At 39.0% G+C, this 20968-nt stretch overlaps 1 protein-coding gene across 5 annotated transcripts in view; it reads right to left on the bottom strand.

Moving 5' to 3' along the window:
* LOC148867270 (piezo-type mechanosensitive ion channel component) overlaps positions 1-20968 on the bottom strand; it is a 95925-nt gene that overhangs the window by 20868 nt on the left and 54089 nt on the right. For all 5 annotated transcript variants that reach the window (XM_088977999.1, XM_088978002.1, XM_088978001.1 and 2 more), the window contains 3 exons: positions 16633-19142; positions 15768-16163; positions 2540-2698 (listed from right to left, as the gene is read on the bottom strand). In XM_088977999.1, coding sequence (XP_088834125.1) covers positions 2540-2698; positions 15768-16163; positions 16633-19142 — 3065 coding nt within the window. The remainder of the gene's footprint in view (positions 1-2539; positions 2699-15767; positions 16164-16632; positions 19143-20968) is intronic.

Here is a 20968-nt window from a genome sequence, read left to right as displayed (position 1 = left end):
CTCTCAGTTCTTCATTGCCTCTCTCTAATTCAGAGAAGATCCTGGAATTTCTTTCCTACCACAGAGCCCAGCATACTACAGCCCTCAAACATCTCCACATGGTCCTTCCCCTTTTCATTCGGCACCTGAACAAGGAAGGGGAAAAAAGACTTTGCAAGTTTCATGGAGGATTCCACCTACACCCAAAGAGGGATAAACCCCACACCCAAATGGACTTAGCAAACTGGCAAGACACTAATAGGTGAAAACCAGTCTTGGATCTCTTCTTTTGGAGCAGATCACCAGTATTGATTCTTTCCAGAAAAGCTTCCCAGCAAAACCTACCAACCCTAGGGGGAATTGGTCTGTATCAAACCTCATTAACCGGGAAGGGAGGGGCAACAAGATTGAGATACTGACTTAAGACTTTGAAAAAAGAGGCATAGGAAAATGAGCCAGTGGGGGTGGGGGTCTAGATTCTAGAATCCAACTTAGCAGGGTCCAAGAAAACATTATCAAGGATACCAAGGAGGCTCGAAATACTATCCAAGTCTAAATCTCTCACAGCCCTTTTCAAGCCCAAATTCCACCCAAACCCAGAAAAGGAAGATGAGGGGGGTTATGAAGGAAGAAACTGGCTCATTTTTTAAGTCAGAAAGAGCATACGAGGAAGGAAACAGGTCCTTAAGAGGGGCATTCCCCACCCATGTTTGTTCCTAGAATTTTATGGAGTTACCTAAGTTCAAATTATACCTGATGAGAGGGGAGAAAGTTGGAAGCAGATCATGCATGGCTTTCCAAGGTGGCACACTTGTAGTCCTAGCTCGGATCCCAACATCCCATCCATTTTGCTCCAGCCCATGTATGCCTATCACTACTTTAGCCCATAGTCTCTCCTTTTCTATTGGAAGTCTCCACAACCATTTCCCCAGAAGAGCCAAATTCTTTTTCCTAATGTTCCCAAGCCCCAAGCCACCTAGGTTTTTGCTCCTAGTCACCACCTCCCAACTCACCCTATGGTCCCTTTTTCCTCTCCCGGCTCCCATAAGAAATCTCCCATCATTTTTTCCAATCTGTTAGATACCTTTGCTGGGATTTTGAACACTAAAAGGAAATAAATGGGTAAGTTGGCTAAAGTTGCCTTAACCAGTGTAATCCTCCCTCCAAGGGAAAGGTAATTCTTCTTCCAATAGGCAAGTCTTTTTTCAAAACATTCCACCACCGGATTCTAGAAACTCTCTTTCTTTGGGTTATCACCCAAAGACATCCCTAGGTAATTCAATGGCCATCTTGAAACTTCAAAATCCAGCAATTCTGCACTTTCCCTGATCTCTCCCTCCTCCAAATTCACACCCACTACACAACTTTTCTCAAAATTCACCTTTAGGTTGGACATTTGTTCAAAGAAATGTATCACCAATTTCATGTTCCTGATGTACCTCAAGTTCCCTCCTTCATAGAACATAATTGTGTTACCTATAAACTGTAAATGGGTAAGGGGAATTTCCTCCCTCCCAAGTCTCCAACTTCTTAAGAGGCCCCTAGAATCTGCTCTAATAATCAGTCTCCCCAGGACATCAGCAATCAGAGTGAACAGAAAGGGAGATAAGGGGTCCCCCTGTCTTATTCCCCTAACGGATGGAAAGAAACACACCATTGTCCCACTCACTAGCACAGAATAATGACAGTTCCAAACACACCCCATGATCCGTTTACACCATCTAGTCCCAAACCCAAATTTGGTCATAACTTTCATCAAGAACGACCATTTCACCAAGTCGTAAGCCTTTCCCAAATCCAGCTTACAAACCACTCCCTTCTTCTTGTCCTTCCTAAAATTCTCCACACTTTCATTAGCAATCAGGATTTGATCAGTAATTTGTCTTCCACTCACAAAAGCTCCTTGATTTGGAGAGATTATTACTGGCAATACTTCCTTCATCCTCAAAGACAAAACCTTTGCTAAGATCTTATACAAGCTATTTACCAGTTCTCAATACACATTGTGTATGGGATTAAAGAAAAAGAGACAAAGAGGCTGTACCACTTTGATACCAAGTAGAAAACCAGCATTAGAATAATCAAAGAAAACAGAATGGAAGAGAAGGAGAAGAAGAATAGAAAGAAAAGGGAAGAGATGAGAAAGAAGATTAGTTCTCAACTTCTCATCCCAGCCCCTAATTAGCTTTTATTAGCACTAAGTAGAACTTCTAGTATAATTACAAGTATACCCTTAAGAGTGCAGCTGTTTAAGAATAACAAATAAAAAGATGCTAACAGGCACATAAGTGAGAGGCCCATTTAATGTATGCAGATTCTTATATAGAAAAGATTTTCAACTTTTTTAGATTTATTATCTGATAAAATACTTTATCAAAAAAAAATATTATCTGATAAGATAGCATAGGGCCACATTTTTGAAAATCTTCTATGTCCATCGTTTCCCATAGTTTTAAACAATCCTAGAGATAAGCTCTTCTATCTCCAACTATTTCTTATAGTGCATATTAAGCCACCTCCACAATGATAGACAAATGAATTTTGCTCTAAATTTCCTTACCAGCATTGGGGCCCAAATAACACAGATTAGTATGAAGAATAGGCATAACCCATTGCAGAATTTCGTCATTTTTGTCTGCTTCTGTCCTTGTTGATGTTTGGCTCTGTTCAAATCAGCATCACACTTAACGAGATACAAGCTTGCATGAATGTCCTCCAACTAAGAAGAAAGAAAAGTGTCAGGTCTGAATATAGACAACCCGGGAACTAAAAAAATTAGTTAGATCAGAAGGATAATTAAATAAATAACTGAATATTCACTGAAGTATACAAGAGAAAGACTACAATTTCATCAATTCAATAATGTCTGTATTTTAGTAAAGCATTTAAATGTCCACCCCTTTTACTGATATTAATTTGCTAGAAAAGTTTGAGCTTTGAAAAGAAAAAAGATTAAGATAAATGTCTTTGAGAATATTGAGGAAGGAAATCACATCACTACTTCCTTTCTCATTCAATCCATTTGGAAATAGAAAAGTAAAACAGGTCTCAAAAAAGTGAGATTTAACTAGGATTTAATGGTAGAAATTGAGAGGTTGTTTGGTACTATGGCCATTTATTGAAGAAACGTTTGGTACGGGATTTGTCTTGAAAAACGAGAATAAATGTTTATTGCTGTTGTTTGACAAGTAGGTACCATTAGATGCCATTAGATGCCACATAAGCTGAACAGTAAATAAACGGCTGGGTGTTGGGGGAAACACTAAAAATGGTGTTTCCCCAAATGGTTTGCTCACACACAAACTGAGATAAACGTTTATCTAATAAACGTCTTAACAAATAGCATTTTGGAATAAATGCCTATGTTGCAATGAGCTGGCACCGTTTTTCAAAAAAACAACCACAGAACCAAACACCATCTGAGAGAGAAAGGTTCAGATTAAAAGAGAGGAGGAAGAAAAAAGGGTTTAGGAGAGTAGAAAACTAATCTGTCTCCCAGACCCTTAAACTGATTTATTTGATTGATTAGAAAAAAAATTACTAAAAGTGCAAAGAAACCCCTCATGGGGAGGCTGTAAAGAATAATAAGAAAGTAAAGATCTAACAGGCCCATCAAACTAAGGCCAACTAGAAATAAAATAAAACAGGGCCATAACCACTAACTCACGATCTCAATACTCCCCTTCAAGCTAAACATAGACATCAATCACGTTGAACTTGCTTACATATTGCTCCAATTTATGCCTAGGAACCCCTTTAGTAAACACATCTGTCAATTGTTCTTTTGAAGCTACAAAAGGAAAACACACCTCTCCAGAAGCAACCCTCTCCCTTATGAATTGCCTATCCACTTAAATATATTTTGCCCTATCATTTGAACTGGATTATGAGTTACATTGATGGCAATCTGATTATCACAATATAACATCATAGGTTTGTCATGACCCCCCCCCCTCCCCAGGCCCCAACTCTCCAAGGAGTTATCTCAGCTACAATAGCACTGACACCCCATGGGCCATTGCCCTATAAATATCAACAAAACTTTACAAAATTGGCAATGTTGCAATACTATTTTTTTCATGTTCTCTAATTTTAAGTGATTGACATTTCTACAGAAATTAACTTTATTCATGATTCAACAAAGCACCGTTCTTGTTACTTACATGAACCGTGGTTTGCCATTCCACCTTATAATGGCTACTAGTACTTCTTTTTGTTGGTTGGGAAAATTGGGGAGCACCCTGATTTTATGACATTATGGAGAGATTGTTAATTTATGGTTTTGAGTTTATGCATTTTCCAAACATAAATTTCACATTAGTGTAGAGAACACTGATGTGGGCCCCACAGCTGTGGTCCCACTCTGTCCGTAGGGTAGAATGCACCTAATCATCCTAGGGTTAGCTGATGGTCAATCTGTTATTCTAGTTGTTATTTATCTTTCAGTTTTATATTGTTATGTGTTATGTAAATACCAAGGGCAGATGTGTCTTTTCATGTAACTAGCATAACCTATAAATATTAAATAGAAGTAGCGGCGGCAGAATATGGAGATTCTGTCCTTCCTTTCAAAGTTTGTGTTCTACTGCTCTCTCACTACTCTTTCTCCTCTTTCCTCTATACTTTCTCTCCTTTTCGAACCTGAAATTTATTAGTGCTCAAGACTGATAGCAGTCTTGAACATCTACATGGTATCAGAGCCAAGTTAGGGTTTCTCATGTGAGTCTAGTACCAACCGACCACATGAGAATCTCCTAGGACTGGAAGCTGAAAAGGTGGAGTTCGCAGACTGATTCTTGGAGATCGCCAGAAGGGCTAGCAGCTGTTGAAGGCTTGTCACGGTTGCAAAGTGTTGGTGGTCAGGAAGGATCAGAGAAGACTAGGGTTCGGGTAACCTTGGAAGGCAGCGAACATTTTTTCCTTGTAAGTTATTTATTTTCTAAGAGAAGTTCTATCAGAGAAGATAGGTTGGACCTATCTGGAGAGGGTGGCCGAACCATTCTAGGGTTTTCTCCCTTAGATTCTCTAGGGTTTTACAGCAAACCCTATTGTTGGGCCGAACTGCCTTAGCTTTGTTTCTCTCTGCTCTAGGGTTTGAAAGTGATCTTGCGGCAAGCCCTATTGTTAGACTGAACCTTGCGATCTACCTGAAGTTGTCCTCAAGTTTGTAGTTAGCATTGATCAGATTCTAGGGTTTCATATTAACCCTACAGCAAGTCTATCTATACGGTACTGATTGGATTATGCAACTGAACTGTTCACTTTAAGGACTGATTAAAACCCTAATTCTGCCAAGCATATCAGACCTTCTTCTAAGCTGTTTTTTCAGAGTCTTTTGGGGCTTTCGAACTCTCTTAAGGGGTGAGAACTCTACGGACAACTGCTGTTGTGTTTGCTAGTTGGTTTCAGATCAGAGTTATCCCAGTTTTGTGCACATGCACTGTGAATACAAATCGGTCCTACACTGTTTTGATTGTGATTGGTAGTCCAAGTGCTGTTTTTGAGACTTGACCGAGATGGAGTTTAAAAATCAGGCAGAATGCAGCTTTGGGAACATCAGTTATGGTAGTGTTTCGGAGATGGGTGGTCAGATTACAACCGTAAAGTTTGATGGATCAAACTATTTGGAATGGGCCCAATCAACCATGATGGCTATTGGGGGAAGAGGTAACATAGGGTACCTCTTAGGAGATGTGAAAAAACCTCCCAAGGGAGACCCTACATATACCAAGTGGATCCAAGAAAACTACTTGGTTATGACATGGTTGTGTAATTCTATGCAACCTCATATTAGCCGAAATTACTTGTGGGCAAAGACAGCTAAGGAGATATGAGATGTTATGAAAGAAACTTATTCCCAACCCCTTAATGTTGCTAGAGCATATGAATTGAAATGTGAAGTGAAAAATCTCAAACAAGGAGAGAAACAGGTTTCAGTATACTTCTCTACCTTGCAGTCCCTGTGGCGTGAGATTGATCACTTAGAGACTCTTGAGTGGGAGAGTCCCAAAGATGCACAGATATATAGAAAGCAGATCGAGACAAACCGGGTGTTTGAGTTTCTGGCGAGCCTTAATTCAGAGTTGAGAAGCAAGAAGGGCACTGCTCATGTGGCCGTGAACACTGATTCAGCATCCTCATCTGGCACAAGAGGAACACCTTTAGAGACCTTAGCTGCAATTCAGGCTGCCCTAATACAGTTAGAAAAGGAAGTTGGAAATTCAGCTCAGCCACCACAGTCACCATCAGCTCCTGCCACATCGGCCTTCGCACATTCAGGTACTCGAGCTTCAGCCTACCATGCCTCAGCTCCAGGTACTACTAAACCTTGTTGGGTAATAGATTCAAGTGCATCCAACCACATGACTAGCTTGCCTTCACTGTTTACCACTTACCATTTGTCTTCTGGTAGGGATAAAGTATCTATTGTTGATGGCTCCCTAGTTCCTATTTCTGGGAAGGGTGACATCAAGTTATTAGATACTATCTCCCTGTCATCAGTTTTGCATGTTCCTAAGCTTGATACTAACCTTCTTTCGGTCAGTAGTATTACCAAGCATATGAATTGCTCAGTAACCTTCTTCCCTAACCGATATGTTTTTCAGGACTTGGAGACGAAGAAGGTGATTGGGACTGGTCGTGAGACGAATGGGATCTATCTGCTCGGGGAGAGGTTCCGTCAAGAAGAGTCAGTAGAAAAGATGTCTTTTGTTTCTCAGAGTGTAAGTCCGATTATGCTTTGTGTTGGAAGATTTCTGTAATTATGTATTATATTTGATTTTGTGCTATTTTAAGTAGTTGAGAGATTTGTGAGCTGTACAAATATTTTAGGAATCAGCTTTATCTTCCCTTTAATTAGGGAGATATGTTACCTAGTTTGTATCCTTTAATTAGGGAGATTTGTTACCTAGTTTGTATCCTTTAATTAGGGAGATTTGTTACCTAGTTTGTATCCTTTAATTAGAGAGATTTGTTACCTAGTTTGTTTCCTAGAGAGGGCTATAAATTTCGATGTACAGAAGCATAATGAGATATCCCATTCTTCATATCTTTCTGTCTCTTCTTTATGGTATCAGAGCAGAAAAGACCTAGGGTTTGTTTCTGCATTTCTGTCCCTAAAAATGTTTGAAGTCACGTCCAGTTCTCAGCCTTCTCAGCCTGAGCCCCAGATTGTCCGGAATCTGCCTGAAAATCACTCTATTCAGATCACTACAATCCGACTAAATGGTGACAACTTTCTCCGGTGGTCACAATCTGTTCGCATGTATCTCAGAGGGAGAGGAAAAATTGGCTATATCACAGGAGACACGAAGAAGCCTGATGTGAAGGATCCAGCCTATGCTGTTTGGGATACTGAAATTTCCATGGTGATGACTTGGTTGGTTAACTCCATGATTGAAGAGATAGGTGCAAATTATCTCTGCTATTCTACAGCCAAGGAATTATGGGACAATGTCTTACAGATGTACTCTGATTTGGAGAATCAATCCCAAGTGTACGAATTATCTCTACAACTCGGAGATATTCGCCAAGGTGAGAATTCTGTGACTAAATATTTTAATTCTCTTAAGAGAATTTGGCAGGATCTGGACTTATTCAACGATTACGAGTGGAAGTCACCCGATGACTGCAATTATCACAAGAAGATGGTGAATGTTGGCCGAGTTTTCAAGTTTCTTGCAGGTTTAAACGTTGAATTCGATGAGGTTCGTGGCCTAATTATTGGAAGAAACCCTCTGCCCCCAATTGGTGAAGTATTTGCAGAAGTACGTAGAGAAGAAAGCTAGAGACAAGTGATGCTTGGAAAGAAGGTTGTAGGTACAACCAGACCTGTGGAAGAGTCAGCCCTGATTATTTCCGAGGCCCAAGTCAGTTGAAAGTCAGCCCAAAATCAGCGGGTTGGAGACAAGAATAACCTACGCTGTGACTACTGTGGGAAACCTCGCCATACCCGAGAAAATTGCTACAAACTGCACGGGAGACCACCCAATTGGAGGGTGAACAAACCTGGTGGACAGAATATACCTACAGCAAACGAGGCTGAATCATCCCCATTCAGCAAAGAGCAAATAGATCATCTACTTAAACTTCTAAAATCTTATTCGTCACCTAATATTCCTGTCGGGTCTATGGCACAAATAGGTAGCAATTCTTTGGCATTCTCAATGCTAGGAAAATCCGGCCCTTGGATCATAGATTCAGGGACATCCGGTCATATGACAAGTTGCTTTAACCTATTTAGTTCCTACTATCCTTGTTCTGGTTTTGAAAAAGTGAGAATAGCTTATGGTAGTCTTTCATCTATTGCAGGCAAAGGAAACATTAAAATTTCAGAAAAATTACTCTGAAATCTGTTTTACATTTTCCAAAACTTGCCTGCAATCTTCTTTCTGTCAGCAGATTGTCGAAAGATACTAACTGCTCCATTCTTTTTCTTCCTTCCACTTGTGTTTTTCAGGACCAAAACTCGGGGAAGACGATTGGAACTGCTAGAGAGATAAATGGACTCTACTACTTTGATGAAACCTCTACTGGTAATAAAAAAGTTCATGGTTTAAGTAGTACGAGTTCAATCCCTACCTGTGATCAAGTTATATTATGGCATTGAAGATTAGGACATCCTAGTTTTCCATATCTCAAATATTTATTTCCTAAAGTGTTTAAAGGAATTGATTGGTCAAAACTTCATTGTGAGTCTTGTCATTTGGCTAAAGATCATCGTGCTTTATTTCCAGTAAAACCTTATTCTGCTTCAAAACCATTTTATTTGTTACATAGTGATGTTTGGGGCCCATCTAAGGTTAACACACTTTCTGGAAAAAAATGGTTTGTGACTTTTATTGATGACCATACAAGGGTATGTTGGGTTTACTTGTTGGAAAGGAAATCAGAGGTTGAACAAAGATTTAAAGAATTTTTCCTAATGATTGAAAATCAATTTCAAACCAAAATTGGTATTCTAAGATCAGATAATGGGACTGAATACTTTATCAAATACTTAGGAGCATTTCTAACCGAAAAAGGTATTATCCATCAATCAACTTGTCATGACACACCACAACAGAATGGAATTGCTGAAAGAAAAAATAGGCACCTTCTTGAGGTAGCTAGAGCCATCATGTTTTCTATGAATGTACCTAAATATCTCTGGGGAAATGCTCTCCTAACTGCATGTTATCTGATAAATAGAATGCCATCTCGAGTTTTAAAATATGAAACTCCTTTACAGAATCTAAAAAATTGTTTTCCCACATCTCGAATAACTACGGATCTTCCTTTAAGTGTTTGGTTGTGTCTGTTATGTGTATATACCAAATGTTTTTCGATCAAAACTGGATCCAAAAGCTGAAAAATGTGTGTTTCTTGGTTATGCATCTAATAAAAAAGGGTACAAATGCTTTAATCCAGTTACAAAGAAATTTTGTGAGAGTATGGATGTACACTTTGTTGAGGACCAACCTTTCTTTCAAAAAAATTCTCATAAGGGGGAGAACATAAGGAAGATAATTTTTGGGAAACTTTACCTATTCTAGAAGAATTTATACCTTTGATTAATTCTGATAAGCAAGGTTCGGAAACAATTGTTGAAAGAATGGAACCTAGTGATGGTACTCTTAATCCAAATTTGCCAGATACTACGTTATCAGAGACAGGGGGAGAAGTACTTCAAACGGATCACAATCCTCATCCTGAGCTTCAGTTTTATACCAGGAAGAAGTTTCACAAAAGTACTACTGTTCCAGTTGTTCCTACAACAAAAGTCCAATCCAATTTGCCGAGTGAAGATCCTACAACTCAGAGTAATCCTTCTTCTACCCCTATTCCGACTTTATCTAATGATTTGCCTAATCTGTCTTCTTCAGATCTTGACATTCCAATTGCATTAAGAAAAAGTACCCGAACTTGCACAAAACATCCTATTGCAAAATACTTGTCATATGAGAAATTATCACATACTCATAAAGCATTTGTGTCTAGGATTTCTAATCTGTATGTGCCAAGAACTGTTCAGGAAGCATTAGATGATCCGAAATGGAGGTTAGCTGTGACGGAAGAGATGAATGCTCTTAGAAAGAGTAATACATGGAGTATTACTGATCTACCCCATGACAAGAAGACAGTTGGATGCAAATGGGTGTTTACAGTAAAGTGCAAGGCTGATGGAAGTGTGGAGAGATACAAAGCAAGACTCGTAGCTAAAGGATTTACCCAAACTCATGGTAAAGACTACCAAGAGACTTTTGCTCCTGTTGCTAAAATTAACTCTATCAGAATACTTCTTTCCCTTCCAGTTAATTTTAACTGGCCACTTTGTCAGTTCGATGTCAAGAATGCATTCTTGAATGGAGACCTAAAGGAAGAAGTATATATGGACCTACCACCAGGTTTTGAAGAAAGTCTTGGAAGAGGCAAAGTTTGCAGGTTAAAAAAATCCCTATATGGGCTAAAGCAATCACCAAGAGCTTGGTTTGAATGATTTGGGAATGCAATAAGGCGGCACAGCTTCTCACAAAGTCAAGCTGATCATACTTTATTTTTCAAGCACTCCACCGAAGGTAAAATAGCTATTTTGATAGTGTATGTAGACGATATTATCATGACTGGGGATGATTTATTTGAAATCAACAAGTTGAAGAATAAGCTTGAGGCTGAATTTGAAATTAAAGACCTGGGAAAACTTAAATATTTTCTCGGAATGGAGTTTGCAAGGTCCAAGGAGGGAATCTTTATCAACCAACGCAAATACATTCTTGATTTGCTTAAGGAGACAGGGATGACAAGTTGTAAAGCCGCAGAAACTCCAATGGACCCAAATATGAAGTTAAAAGCAGTAATAGTAAATGAGGTGGTTGACCGAGAACGTTATCAAAGATTAGTTGGAAGACTAATCTATTTGTCGCACACAAGACCTGACATAGCCTTTGCAGTAAGTGTAGTAAGTCAGTTTATGCATTCACCTGGACCTACTCACTTTGAAGTTGTGTTCAGGATTTTGAGATATCTAAAAGGAACTCCGGGGAAAGGACTCTTGTTCAAAAATAGGGGTCATCTCCAAGTCGAAGCCTATACAGATGCAGATTGGGCAGGTGATATAAATGATAGAAGATCTACTTCAGGTTACTGCACTTTGGTAGGTGGGAATTTGGTCACCTGGAGAAGCAAAAAACAGAGTGTTGTAGCAAGGAGTAGTGTAGAGGCAGAATTCCGCTCTGTTGCACATGGCTTTTGTGAAGTGTTATGGATCAAAAGGCTCCTAGAAGAATTGAAGGTTCCTACACCAACACCTATTAAAGTCTATTGTGATAACAAGGCAGCTATTTTCCATAGCTCATAATCCAGTTCTACATGATAGAACAAAGCATGTAGAAGTGGATAAACATTTCATCAAGGAGAAGATAGATAGTGGTGTGATATGCATGTCCTACATACCCACCACGAGCCAAGTAGCAGACATTCTCACCAAAGGGCTTCCTAGGGCACTGTATGAGAACTTAGTTAGCAAGCTTGCCATGAGTGATATATTCATGCCAGCTTGAGGGGGAGTGTTGGAAGATTTCTGTAATTATGTATTATATTTGATTTTGTGCTATTTTAAGTAGTTGAGAGATTTGTGAGTTGTACAAATTTTTTAGGAATCAGCTTTATCTTCCCTTTAATTAGGGAGATATGTTACCTAGTTTGTATCCTTTAATTAGGGAGATTTGTTACCTAGTTTGTATCCTTTAATTAGGGAGATTTTTTACCTAGTTTGTTTCCTAGAGAGAGCTATAAATTTCGATGTACAGAAGCATAATGAGATATCCCATTCTTCATATCTTTCTGTTTCTTCTTTACTTTGGCATAACCGATTAGGTCATTTGTCCTTTCAGTCTCTAAAGAGTTTGTTTCCAGCTTTATTTGAGTCTATTGAGTTGTCTCAGTTGCAGTGTGAAAGTTGTGAGTTTGCTAAGTGATGGAGGAAGATTTGACCCGACCCCTCGGCAATGCGACACGTGGAAGCAACCGAGAGTGACCTGGCTGAAGCGCCAGCTCGGCACGGCAGTAGGCCCACAACCCGAGCTCCGAACTAAAGAGTCGAGCTCGAGGAGGAACCTCCAACCCGAGCTCCGAACTAAAGGGAGTCGAGCTCCCTTGAAGGAACCTGCAAACCGAGCTCTGAACTAAAGAGTCCCAAGCTCTCCCTTCGAGGTCCTGAGCCTTACAAGGAGCACCAAAGGCAAAAAACCCGAACTGCCCACCTAGGGGCAATTCGGGCCATACTCCTATCCGAACTCGAGACTTCACATTAAAATACCACTTCGGCTCCAAATCGCCTAACTGAGCAACGGTACCTAACGCCTTGGAGACCGTACACAAAGGCGGCGCACCTGACCGATCAGAGGACTAACACATGACAACCGCCATCCAACGGCCACCTGCCACCGCCATCCCAGACAGACAGAGGCGGCCCTGACAACTGGCAGTGGAGGTTATGACACCCGAACTGGCAGTTGACAGAAAGAAGTGACCCGATCTGGCAGAGATAATGATGCCCGAACTGGCAAAGGCATGGAAGTGAGCACACAGGGTGATTATAAAAGGCCCCCATCTCACAAAGAGGGTATGTGATTCTTGCGTTTTCTGGTCTTAGAATTCCTCATTTCCCTTGCCTTCTGAAAGAGCACTAACTTGAGCTTCGGAGTGTTCCAACCGGGTTCCTCCCCGGAAGTCTCCATTTTCTTCCTTGTTTCAGGCACCTCCGATCTCGTCAGAAGCGAGGTAACCGGCAGCTAGGACCAACTGGATCGCGCATCATCACTAAGCATTATAGAAAGCCTTATTTATTGAGCAATAAAAGGAGTAATTTTTTTTGATATTGTGCATACTGATGTTTGGGGGCCTTATCACATCCCTTCCATGGGTGGGTACAGATATTTCTTGTTATTTGTTGATGACCATACCCGTTTTTCTTGGGTTTATCTCATGCGTTCACAAGATGAGGTACCTGCCCTGACCCAAAACTTTCACCAAATGATCCTAACCCAATTTGATGCCAAGATCAAAGTTCTCAGATCTGATAACGCAAAGGAATACTTTGCTAAACCATTGACATCTTACCTTCTTAATCATGGGGTTATCCACCAGAGCTCTTACCCTCATACACCTCCGCAGAATGGAGTTGCAGAAAGGAAGAATAGGCACATCTTGGAAGTGGCTAGAAGTCTCATGTTTACTTCCAATGTTCCTATTCGCTTCTGGGGTGATTCTATCCTCACGGCGGTATATCTTATTAATCGGGTTCCTTCCTGGGTTCTTGATACGAGATCTCCTTTTTCCCTTCTATACCCAAGTGAGGAGTTGTTTTCTATTCCCCTTAAAACATTCGGTTGTACCTGCTTTGTTCAACTTCTCGGACCCCATCACTCCAAGTTTGAACCCAAGGCCTCCAAATGCATCTTCCTTGGTTATGCACAAACTCAAAAGGGTTATTGCTACTATGATCCTGTCTCAGGGAGGAAGTTTATCTCCATGGATGTCACTTTCTTTGAGGAGACACCCTATTATCCTCGGGTTTCTCCTCAGGGGGAGAGCAGTGAGAGTGGGGGTTTGAGTCCTTGTCTTCAGGGGGTGAGCAGTGAGAGTGGGGCAGTTCCTTTACCTATTCCATTGGGTGATGAGAGATGCAATGGTGAAGGCGGTCAGAGGGATCAGGAGTTGAGGGAGAGCTGCAATGGTGAGGGTGGTCAGAGGGAACAGGAGTTGAGGGTCTATCACAAGTGGTGCAGGCAGGTTGATCCCGATCATCAGCAGTCCAGGCCAGCTCCAATCTCATCTACAACTCCAAGTCTAGGTATTACAGTCCCAGGGCCCATAGAGACTTCCTCTATTGTTGCCATTTCACCTCCTACAGATGACCTTGACCTTCCGATTGTCGTCCGTAAAGGGAAACAACATTGTACCACATCTACAACCCACTGTATTTCCCAGTTTTTGTCCTATGATTGCCTATCTCCTACCTACAGGTCCTACCTTAGTTCCATTTCTAATGTCCCTATTCCAAGAACAGTGCAAGAAGCCCTATCTGTCCCGGAATGGAAAGATGCAATGCAGGTTGAGATGGATGCCCTGTTGAAAAATAACACCTGGGAGGTAGTTGATCCGCCCAAAGGATCTTTATCTCTCAGAGGAAATATGTCCTAGACCTGTTGGCAGAAACTGGAAAGTTAGGTGTCAAGCCTGCGGATACACCCATTGAACAGAACCACAGGATTAGTACAGAGAGTGGGGAGCTTCTTGAAGACAAGGTTATGTTCCAGCAATTGGTAGGAAAGCTCCTATATCTCTGCCTCACTCGGCCAGATAACTTATGTTGTTAGTGTTGTCAGCCAGTACATGCATTCTCCTAGAACCACACATCTTCTTGCGGTAAAAAGAATTTTAGCCTACTTGAAGAGATGCCCAGGTAGGGGTATACTGTTCAAGAACAATAACCACATGAAGGTGGAGGTCTATACGGATGCCGATTGGGCTGGGAGTGTTGATGACAGAAGGTCTACCTCAGGATATTGTGCCCTTGTGGGAGGTAACCTTGTCTCCTGGAGAAGTAAGAAACAAAGTGTTGTCTCCCGGTCTAATGCTGAAGTAGAATACAGGTCCATGGCTAATAGAGTGGCTGAAATCCTATCGCTAAGATCTCTACTTGAGGAGTTGGGTATTGAGTATGAGAAACCCCTGATGTTGTATTGTGATAATCAAGTAGCTATTAATATAGCACATAATCCAGTGTAGCATGACAGAACCAAACACATTGAAGTTGACAGACATTTTGTACGAGAGAGGGTCTCATCTCAAGAAGTATGCCTCCCTTACATCACATCCAATATGCAATTAGCAGATATCCTCACTAAAGCCGTATCAAGAAAGAAGCTAGAGGAGGATCTATCCAAGTTGGGAATGATAAACATTTACTCCCAACTTGAGGGGGAGTGTAGAGAACACTGATGTGGGCCCCACAGCCGTGGTCCCACTCTGTCTGTAGGGTAGAATGTATCTAATCATCCTAGGGTTAGCTGATGGTCAATCTGTTATTCTAGTTATTTATTTTTCAGTCTTATATTGTTATGTGTTATGTAAATACCAAGGGCAGATGTGTCCTTTCATGTAACTAGAATAACCTATAAATATTAAATAGAAGTGGCGGCGGCAGAATATGGAGATTCTGTCCTTCCTTTCAAAGTTTGTGTTCTACTGCTCTCTCACTACTCTTTCTCCTCTTTCCTCTATACTTTCTCTCCTTTTCGAACCTGAAATTTATTAGTGCTCAAGACTGATAGCAGTCTTGAACATCTACAATTAGAATACATGTTTTCATAGATGCATTCAGACATTAAAATTGAATGTAAAGATTTTGAACATTATGAGCATGGTCCAAATGCAATGGATATGTAGATAGACAATGAGTGAGGAATAGCTACATCAGGAATGATAATAAAAATAGGTCATGTGTACATCTACAAGAATTGGGATTCATCATTCAATGGATCTGCAGAGAATTTTTGGATCAACAGTCCACCTGATAAGATGAACCTAACTTGCCCATCTGCTGTGAAGTGGTTAACAATTACATGATAAGAAACAATTGCCGAAAGAGACAAAAGGGAAGTATTTTGAGGAAACTGATCTATACAGTCGAACAGAACATAAAGAATTTCTTTTAAGAATAAAAAATGTATCCCCTCCCACTCCCCTCCCCTTGAAAAAAAAATAATAAAAAGATCACGAACAAAAACTAATTGAAATGGTCTTACCTTCAGCCAGTCATACATTGTCAAAGATGTGGTTGTGCATGACCAATCAAGCACACATCGCAGTTCATATAGGAATGGCAAGGCACGGTAGAGACGGAATCCCAAATAATTAACCTGTGAAATTTTACTTGTCAAAAACTGACGATACAATGTGCTTTTATTGGGAATGCCATATCGGATTTGGATAGCCTGCAGTGCTAGGGAAATCGCCTTTGTGAGATAGATTGCACGAAGCGCTAATCCTCCGGCATGTCGGTGTGAAGGCTCCATATGCCAAGCATACTCTGTCACAGAGTATGTAAAGAGGACAAGGTTGGAAAGATAAAATATAACTTTTCCAGTGGCAAATGAACAGAGGTAAATAATGCGATCAAGCACGATCAAGAAAAAGATTATCTGCACATAAAAAAAATGAACAGATGATCCAGTTAAGAACATAACTCAAGAGGTTAGATGGTTGCTTAATGTTCTATTTAAGGTGGAAAAGAATTGACTAAAGCAGTTATTGCATATTGGCACAGTTAAGCACTCTGTGACTTAAATGAGTTTAAAGAGAGTATATCGCACAAGAAGTCATCCAAAGTCTTCATGCTCCCTTCTTTAGCCACATAGAGCCGGTATTTGGATAGCAGGAGTGGAATGTATTTGAATTTTGAGTCTGCCTTAACTATGCAGAAAATAAATGACTAGCACCGAGAGTAGATCAAATTCTACTAAAATGTGGAATTGATGGAAACTTCTGTGTTAATTGAAGTTCTGGGATTCTGAAAAAATCTTCTAGATTTTGCTTATTTATCTCTCTGACCATGTAATGTTAGACAAGAAAAATGGTTTGACTTGATAATAAAACAGAAGAAAAACATACCATTAAGATAAATACAAACTCCTTTGGGAATTGATCTTCAAGCTGATACACCTCAAGAAATTGACTGTTGTTTTTTATGACCGATTGATAGAAAATGGCAACCAAAAAGAAAACAGCCAAATCAGCACCAAATATGTAGGCATATAAATCAATTTCTCTTTTACCTCCCCCAATTACAGAGAGTATAGGATATGGGAATCCTATCTCATCAACAAACCCTGCACGTTGTGCTTTGAGAATCTCCTTTGCTACATCAGCAGCTGGAGTTAGTGACCTGTACCATTCAGTTGGGGGGCACTCCATCAAAGGGGACGCATATACCACCTCAAAGACAGCAAGTGCCACATTTGGATTTTCTTGACTCCTCTCAATGCTTTGAACTCGAACTCTACTTCCACAAGGGCAAGAACTAGGATTTTTTTCCTTGCATCTCTCATCATGAACATACTTCAGCAACTTGTTTATCCGTGACTCAATCCTCTCTGGCTGAATTCCATCCTCTGGCCACAAGTTAACTTCCATTGAGAGCTGCACAAAATAAGGAGGAGATTCTGCTCCTTGTGTCAGTGATTTCCAGTACCTAGAGAAGCCCCTAATTGTCATTTTCATGGAATTTGTCACTGATCGGACCAGCCACTGTGCCTTCTTCCAATAAGAATTCAAAAGAACCTTCTCTGGATTAAATGTTCTCCCCTTGAAAGAACTGAATTCTGTAAAAGTTGCCCATTCGCTATCTTTAACTGTTATAGAACTCTGTAGTAGGGTAAACAGATATACCAAAAATAGAGGCAATGTGCTGATAACAAAGGATGACATAATTTTATGTGAAGGAAACCCTAATTCTTGCAGTAGGCTCCAATTGATGCTCAACCCACAGTGTTGGATGATAATCTGATACAGATACTGAAGTAAAATATAGACTTCTGTGTAAATCAGCATAATGACCCAGAAAATGTAGCTTGGGCCAGTATTTACACAGAGAGCATATAAGAAGAGAGCCACAAGATAGACCATAGAAAGTAAACTGAAGTTCCAAAGGAATACAAGAACAAAGCAACAGTAACACACAATGTCATTATTGGATCGCATCTTCAACCATATGTAACAAAAGATCCTTCCAATTTGCAGGCTTGCAGCATCAGACATGGTCCTTTCACTCTCTGATTGAAGAGAAAGTGCCCTATCCAACCGCTCATATCTAATAGTCTGACTCTCTATCTCATCATACATGCCATCCTCTGCAGAGGCATAGTCATTGGAATCTGATTCTTCATGTGCTATGTTCAAGAAGCTTACAAGGTTGGTAACTGCTTGATTTCCAAGAGATTGTACTTGAGAAACACCATCACCTATTATCTGAACTGCTGAAATTAATGGATTTTCCTTTGATCGGACCTTTTCATTCTCACTTCTGCTCGAATCCACAAATGTACTGTGAGCATCATTTTCTTCAAGTTCAGTGATCTCATGAAAAAGAGAATCTGTTGAATGCATAGGGGACGGCAATGGTGATTGAATTCCACTTTTTATACTTGTAGGAGAATTATGCATTTCAAAAGGGAACACTGACTCTGTGCTGTTAACCAGGTCATGTTTCCTCAGAATGTTTTCCTCTTTATCCATGGTCCTGGTCTTGGTCTCTCTTAAATTTAGTGAAGAAGTTCGTCTCCGTCTTAGGCCCTCACTTTCAGGAGAAGCATTACCACAATTTGCAGTAGAGTTCATGCTGTAAAGCTGGATTTGTAGGTTGAGCATCTCAGATTTCATCTTCTCCACCTGCAAGTTACGCTGGCATTTCTGCTCCTCACATTTACGAATATGCTGCAACTGCGCAGTCTTCCATGCAGCTTTTCTTTCTTGTTCACGCACAATGGCACCAATTTGCTCTGCCTCAAGATATCCTGACACATAATGAAATTCCTGGGAAGAAAACATATAGGATTGCAGTGATACCAGTGTAAATATGATGATCTCAACCAATGCAGATCTCGATGTAATCCGAAACCCATAATCATATTTATAAAATCCAATCACCTCATAGACATAATCTATGGTATCACACTTTTCTGCATTAAAATCCCCCAAGAAAGGAGATTGATAGGCTAGGGAAAGAACAATAAGAGCAAAATTATACATGCGCAAAAACTTGAAAATTCTGTTCTTCTTCTTTAGTATTTCAAGTCTCATTCGGAAGAAAACCAAAGCAAAACCAAGATAGCCCAGATGTAGTATGTCATACTCAAGGGTTCCGGTAATTAGAATTAAAGCAAGCACAAGATCCAACAAATGACAATAACAGTAAACCCTCAGGTAGTCGAGGCATGTCCACAGGCTTTTAGTTTCAAAAGAGAGATCTCTCCAAACCACTGCATTTTTACGTTGAGACATCATTTGGCTGTATGTACGTGATCTAGAGAAACCAGACAGATGATCAGCGCGGAGTTTAAAGCATGAAAACATCAAAACCAAAAAGTAGCTGATAAGCATTCTGGGATCGTCAACTATAATTCCTACAGAAAAGTAGCAGAAAAGCTCAACTTAGCAACTAGTGTGAGAATTAAATCTGCAGTATATACAAGGAAAAAGAAGATTGCATATTGGCCTATATCAATGTTCAAGACTTTGATGTGACTTTATCAAAATAACAGGTCAAGTTAATGAGTCAATGAGATAGCTACAAACAAGTGAAATGAACCAAGATATCTTGTTTTAAAAACAGTCAGATTTCTATTTTTCAAAACTTGTCAAGTCAAAACCTTGATTCGAAGTTTTCCTTTTCCTATAACTAACCAATGAAAACCCCACCCAAGTGGATGGGCAGACTCTCAAGTCTAACGATGAATTGATGATAAAGATAACGATAATAATAGTAATAATAATGACAATAACGATAACAATAACAACAATAACAATAATAGGAGACAGGAAAATAATAATAACAATACCAATAATAATAGGAGACAGGAATAATGATAATAACAATAAGTGTTCCATGTTAGCATGGACTCTCCTTGCAGCTAAATGGCTTATCTTTTTTCTCCAATTGTTGCATTTTTTTTGTTTTTTCTAAGAATAAAAACCACATAGATCAGACACATGAATTGATTGTACACATGTATTGGTTATAGGGAAGAGTGAAAATACTCCTTAAGCCATTTTGTTTCTCAATGCCCAATGCTCATCCCCCTTTCCATCATTAACGAGAGAGAGAGAGAGAGAGAAAGAGAAAGAAAGACCTCCACCCCTTCCATTATTAGCCTACATTAAAATATGAGAGAGAGAGAAAATTTAAAATCATACTCTAAAACCTGCCCCAATCCCTCCATCATTAGCCTATTTTTGTGTTTAAGGTGGGATTTGATTGCAAATATTCCTACAACCATTCAAATTAGCTAAAAAAATTATAAAAAGTAAAAATTATTAAAAGTAATAAAAATAAACCATTTGTAATCCATATAAAAAAACAAAAATCTTGGAAATGGCCTCTTCGTATGCGTAGGGGTAAGGTTATGTACATTGGGCTGCCCTTTTTTATAAAAGTAACAATGACTCAATTGGAATTGTCATAAGGCTCCTTCTTCTTAGGGATGATCATTTATGATCCAACCTAACCCAGCTCGCAAATTTTTTGGGCCGAGCCAAAATGACAATCCCTTTTTCTATTTAAATTATAAATAAAAATTAATATATATTAATAGTATTTAGTAAATAAATATAATTTAGATAATAAAAATAAAGTGTTATTCAAAAATATTCTTACTAAATAATAAATAATAATTACTAATTAATAGTGAATACTAAAAACAAGTAATAAACATAAATATAAACGCTTTATTTATAAATACAAAATAAAAATAAAAATTTGTACGTGGTAAAAAATAACCACTAAAAATAATTATTATCTAACTTCATTTTTATATATGATTAACTTATTAAATAATAACAAGTAATAACAAATAAATAATTAAAAATAATAAATTATTTAAAATAATAAATCATAAAAATAGAAATATTATTTACATAATATAAAAATAAAAATAATTATTTATAAAATAAAAATAATAAAACAAAAAATAATAAAAAGTAAAAACCAAATAACGAAAATCATAAATAACAAAAAATAATATGAATTTAAAATACATTATCTTTTTTCCAAGAGCAATATAATATACTTTGCCTTACAATAATTTGAAATACATTATTGTTGACTTAGATTAATTTATGATTTCCTCCATTATTTTATTCCAAAGACAAATGATGTATGGTTTTCAATTCCTTTTAATCCCTTTTATCATCATATTGGAAGTCGGTTTTTCTCATCCATCCTGCTAGTAAA

The sequence above is a fragment of the Nelumbo lutea genome, chromosome 3, assembly GCF_056320005.1.
Source record: "Nelumbo lutea isolate HS-2025 chromosome 3, American lotus-T2T, whole genome shotgun sequence".
In the NCBI taxonomy this organism is placed as follows: Eukaryota; Viridiplantae; Streptophyta; class Magnoliopsida; order Proteales; family Nelumbonaceae; genus Nelumbo; species Nelumbo lutea.
This window is presented reverse-complemented; position numbering and strand designations above follow the sequence as displayed.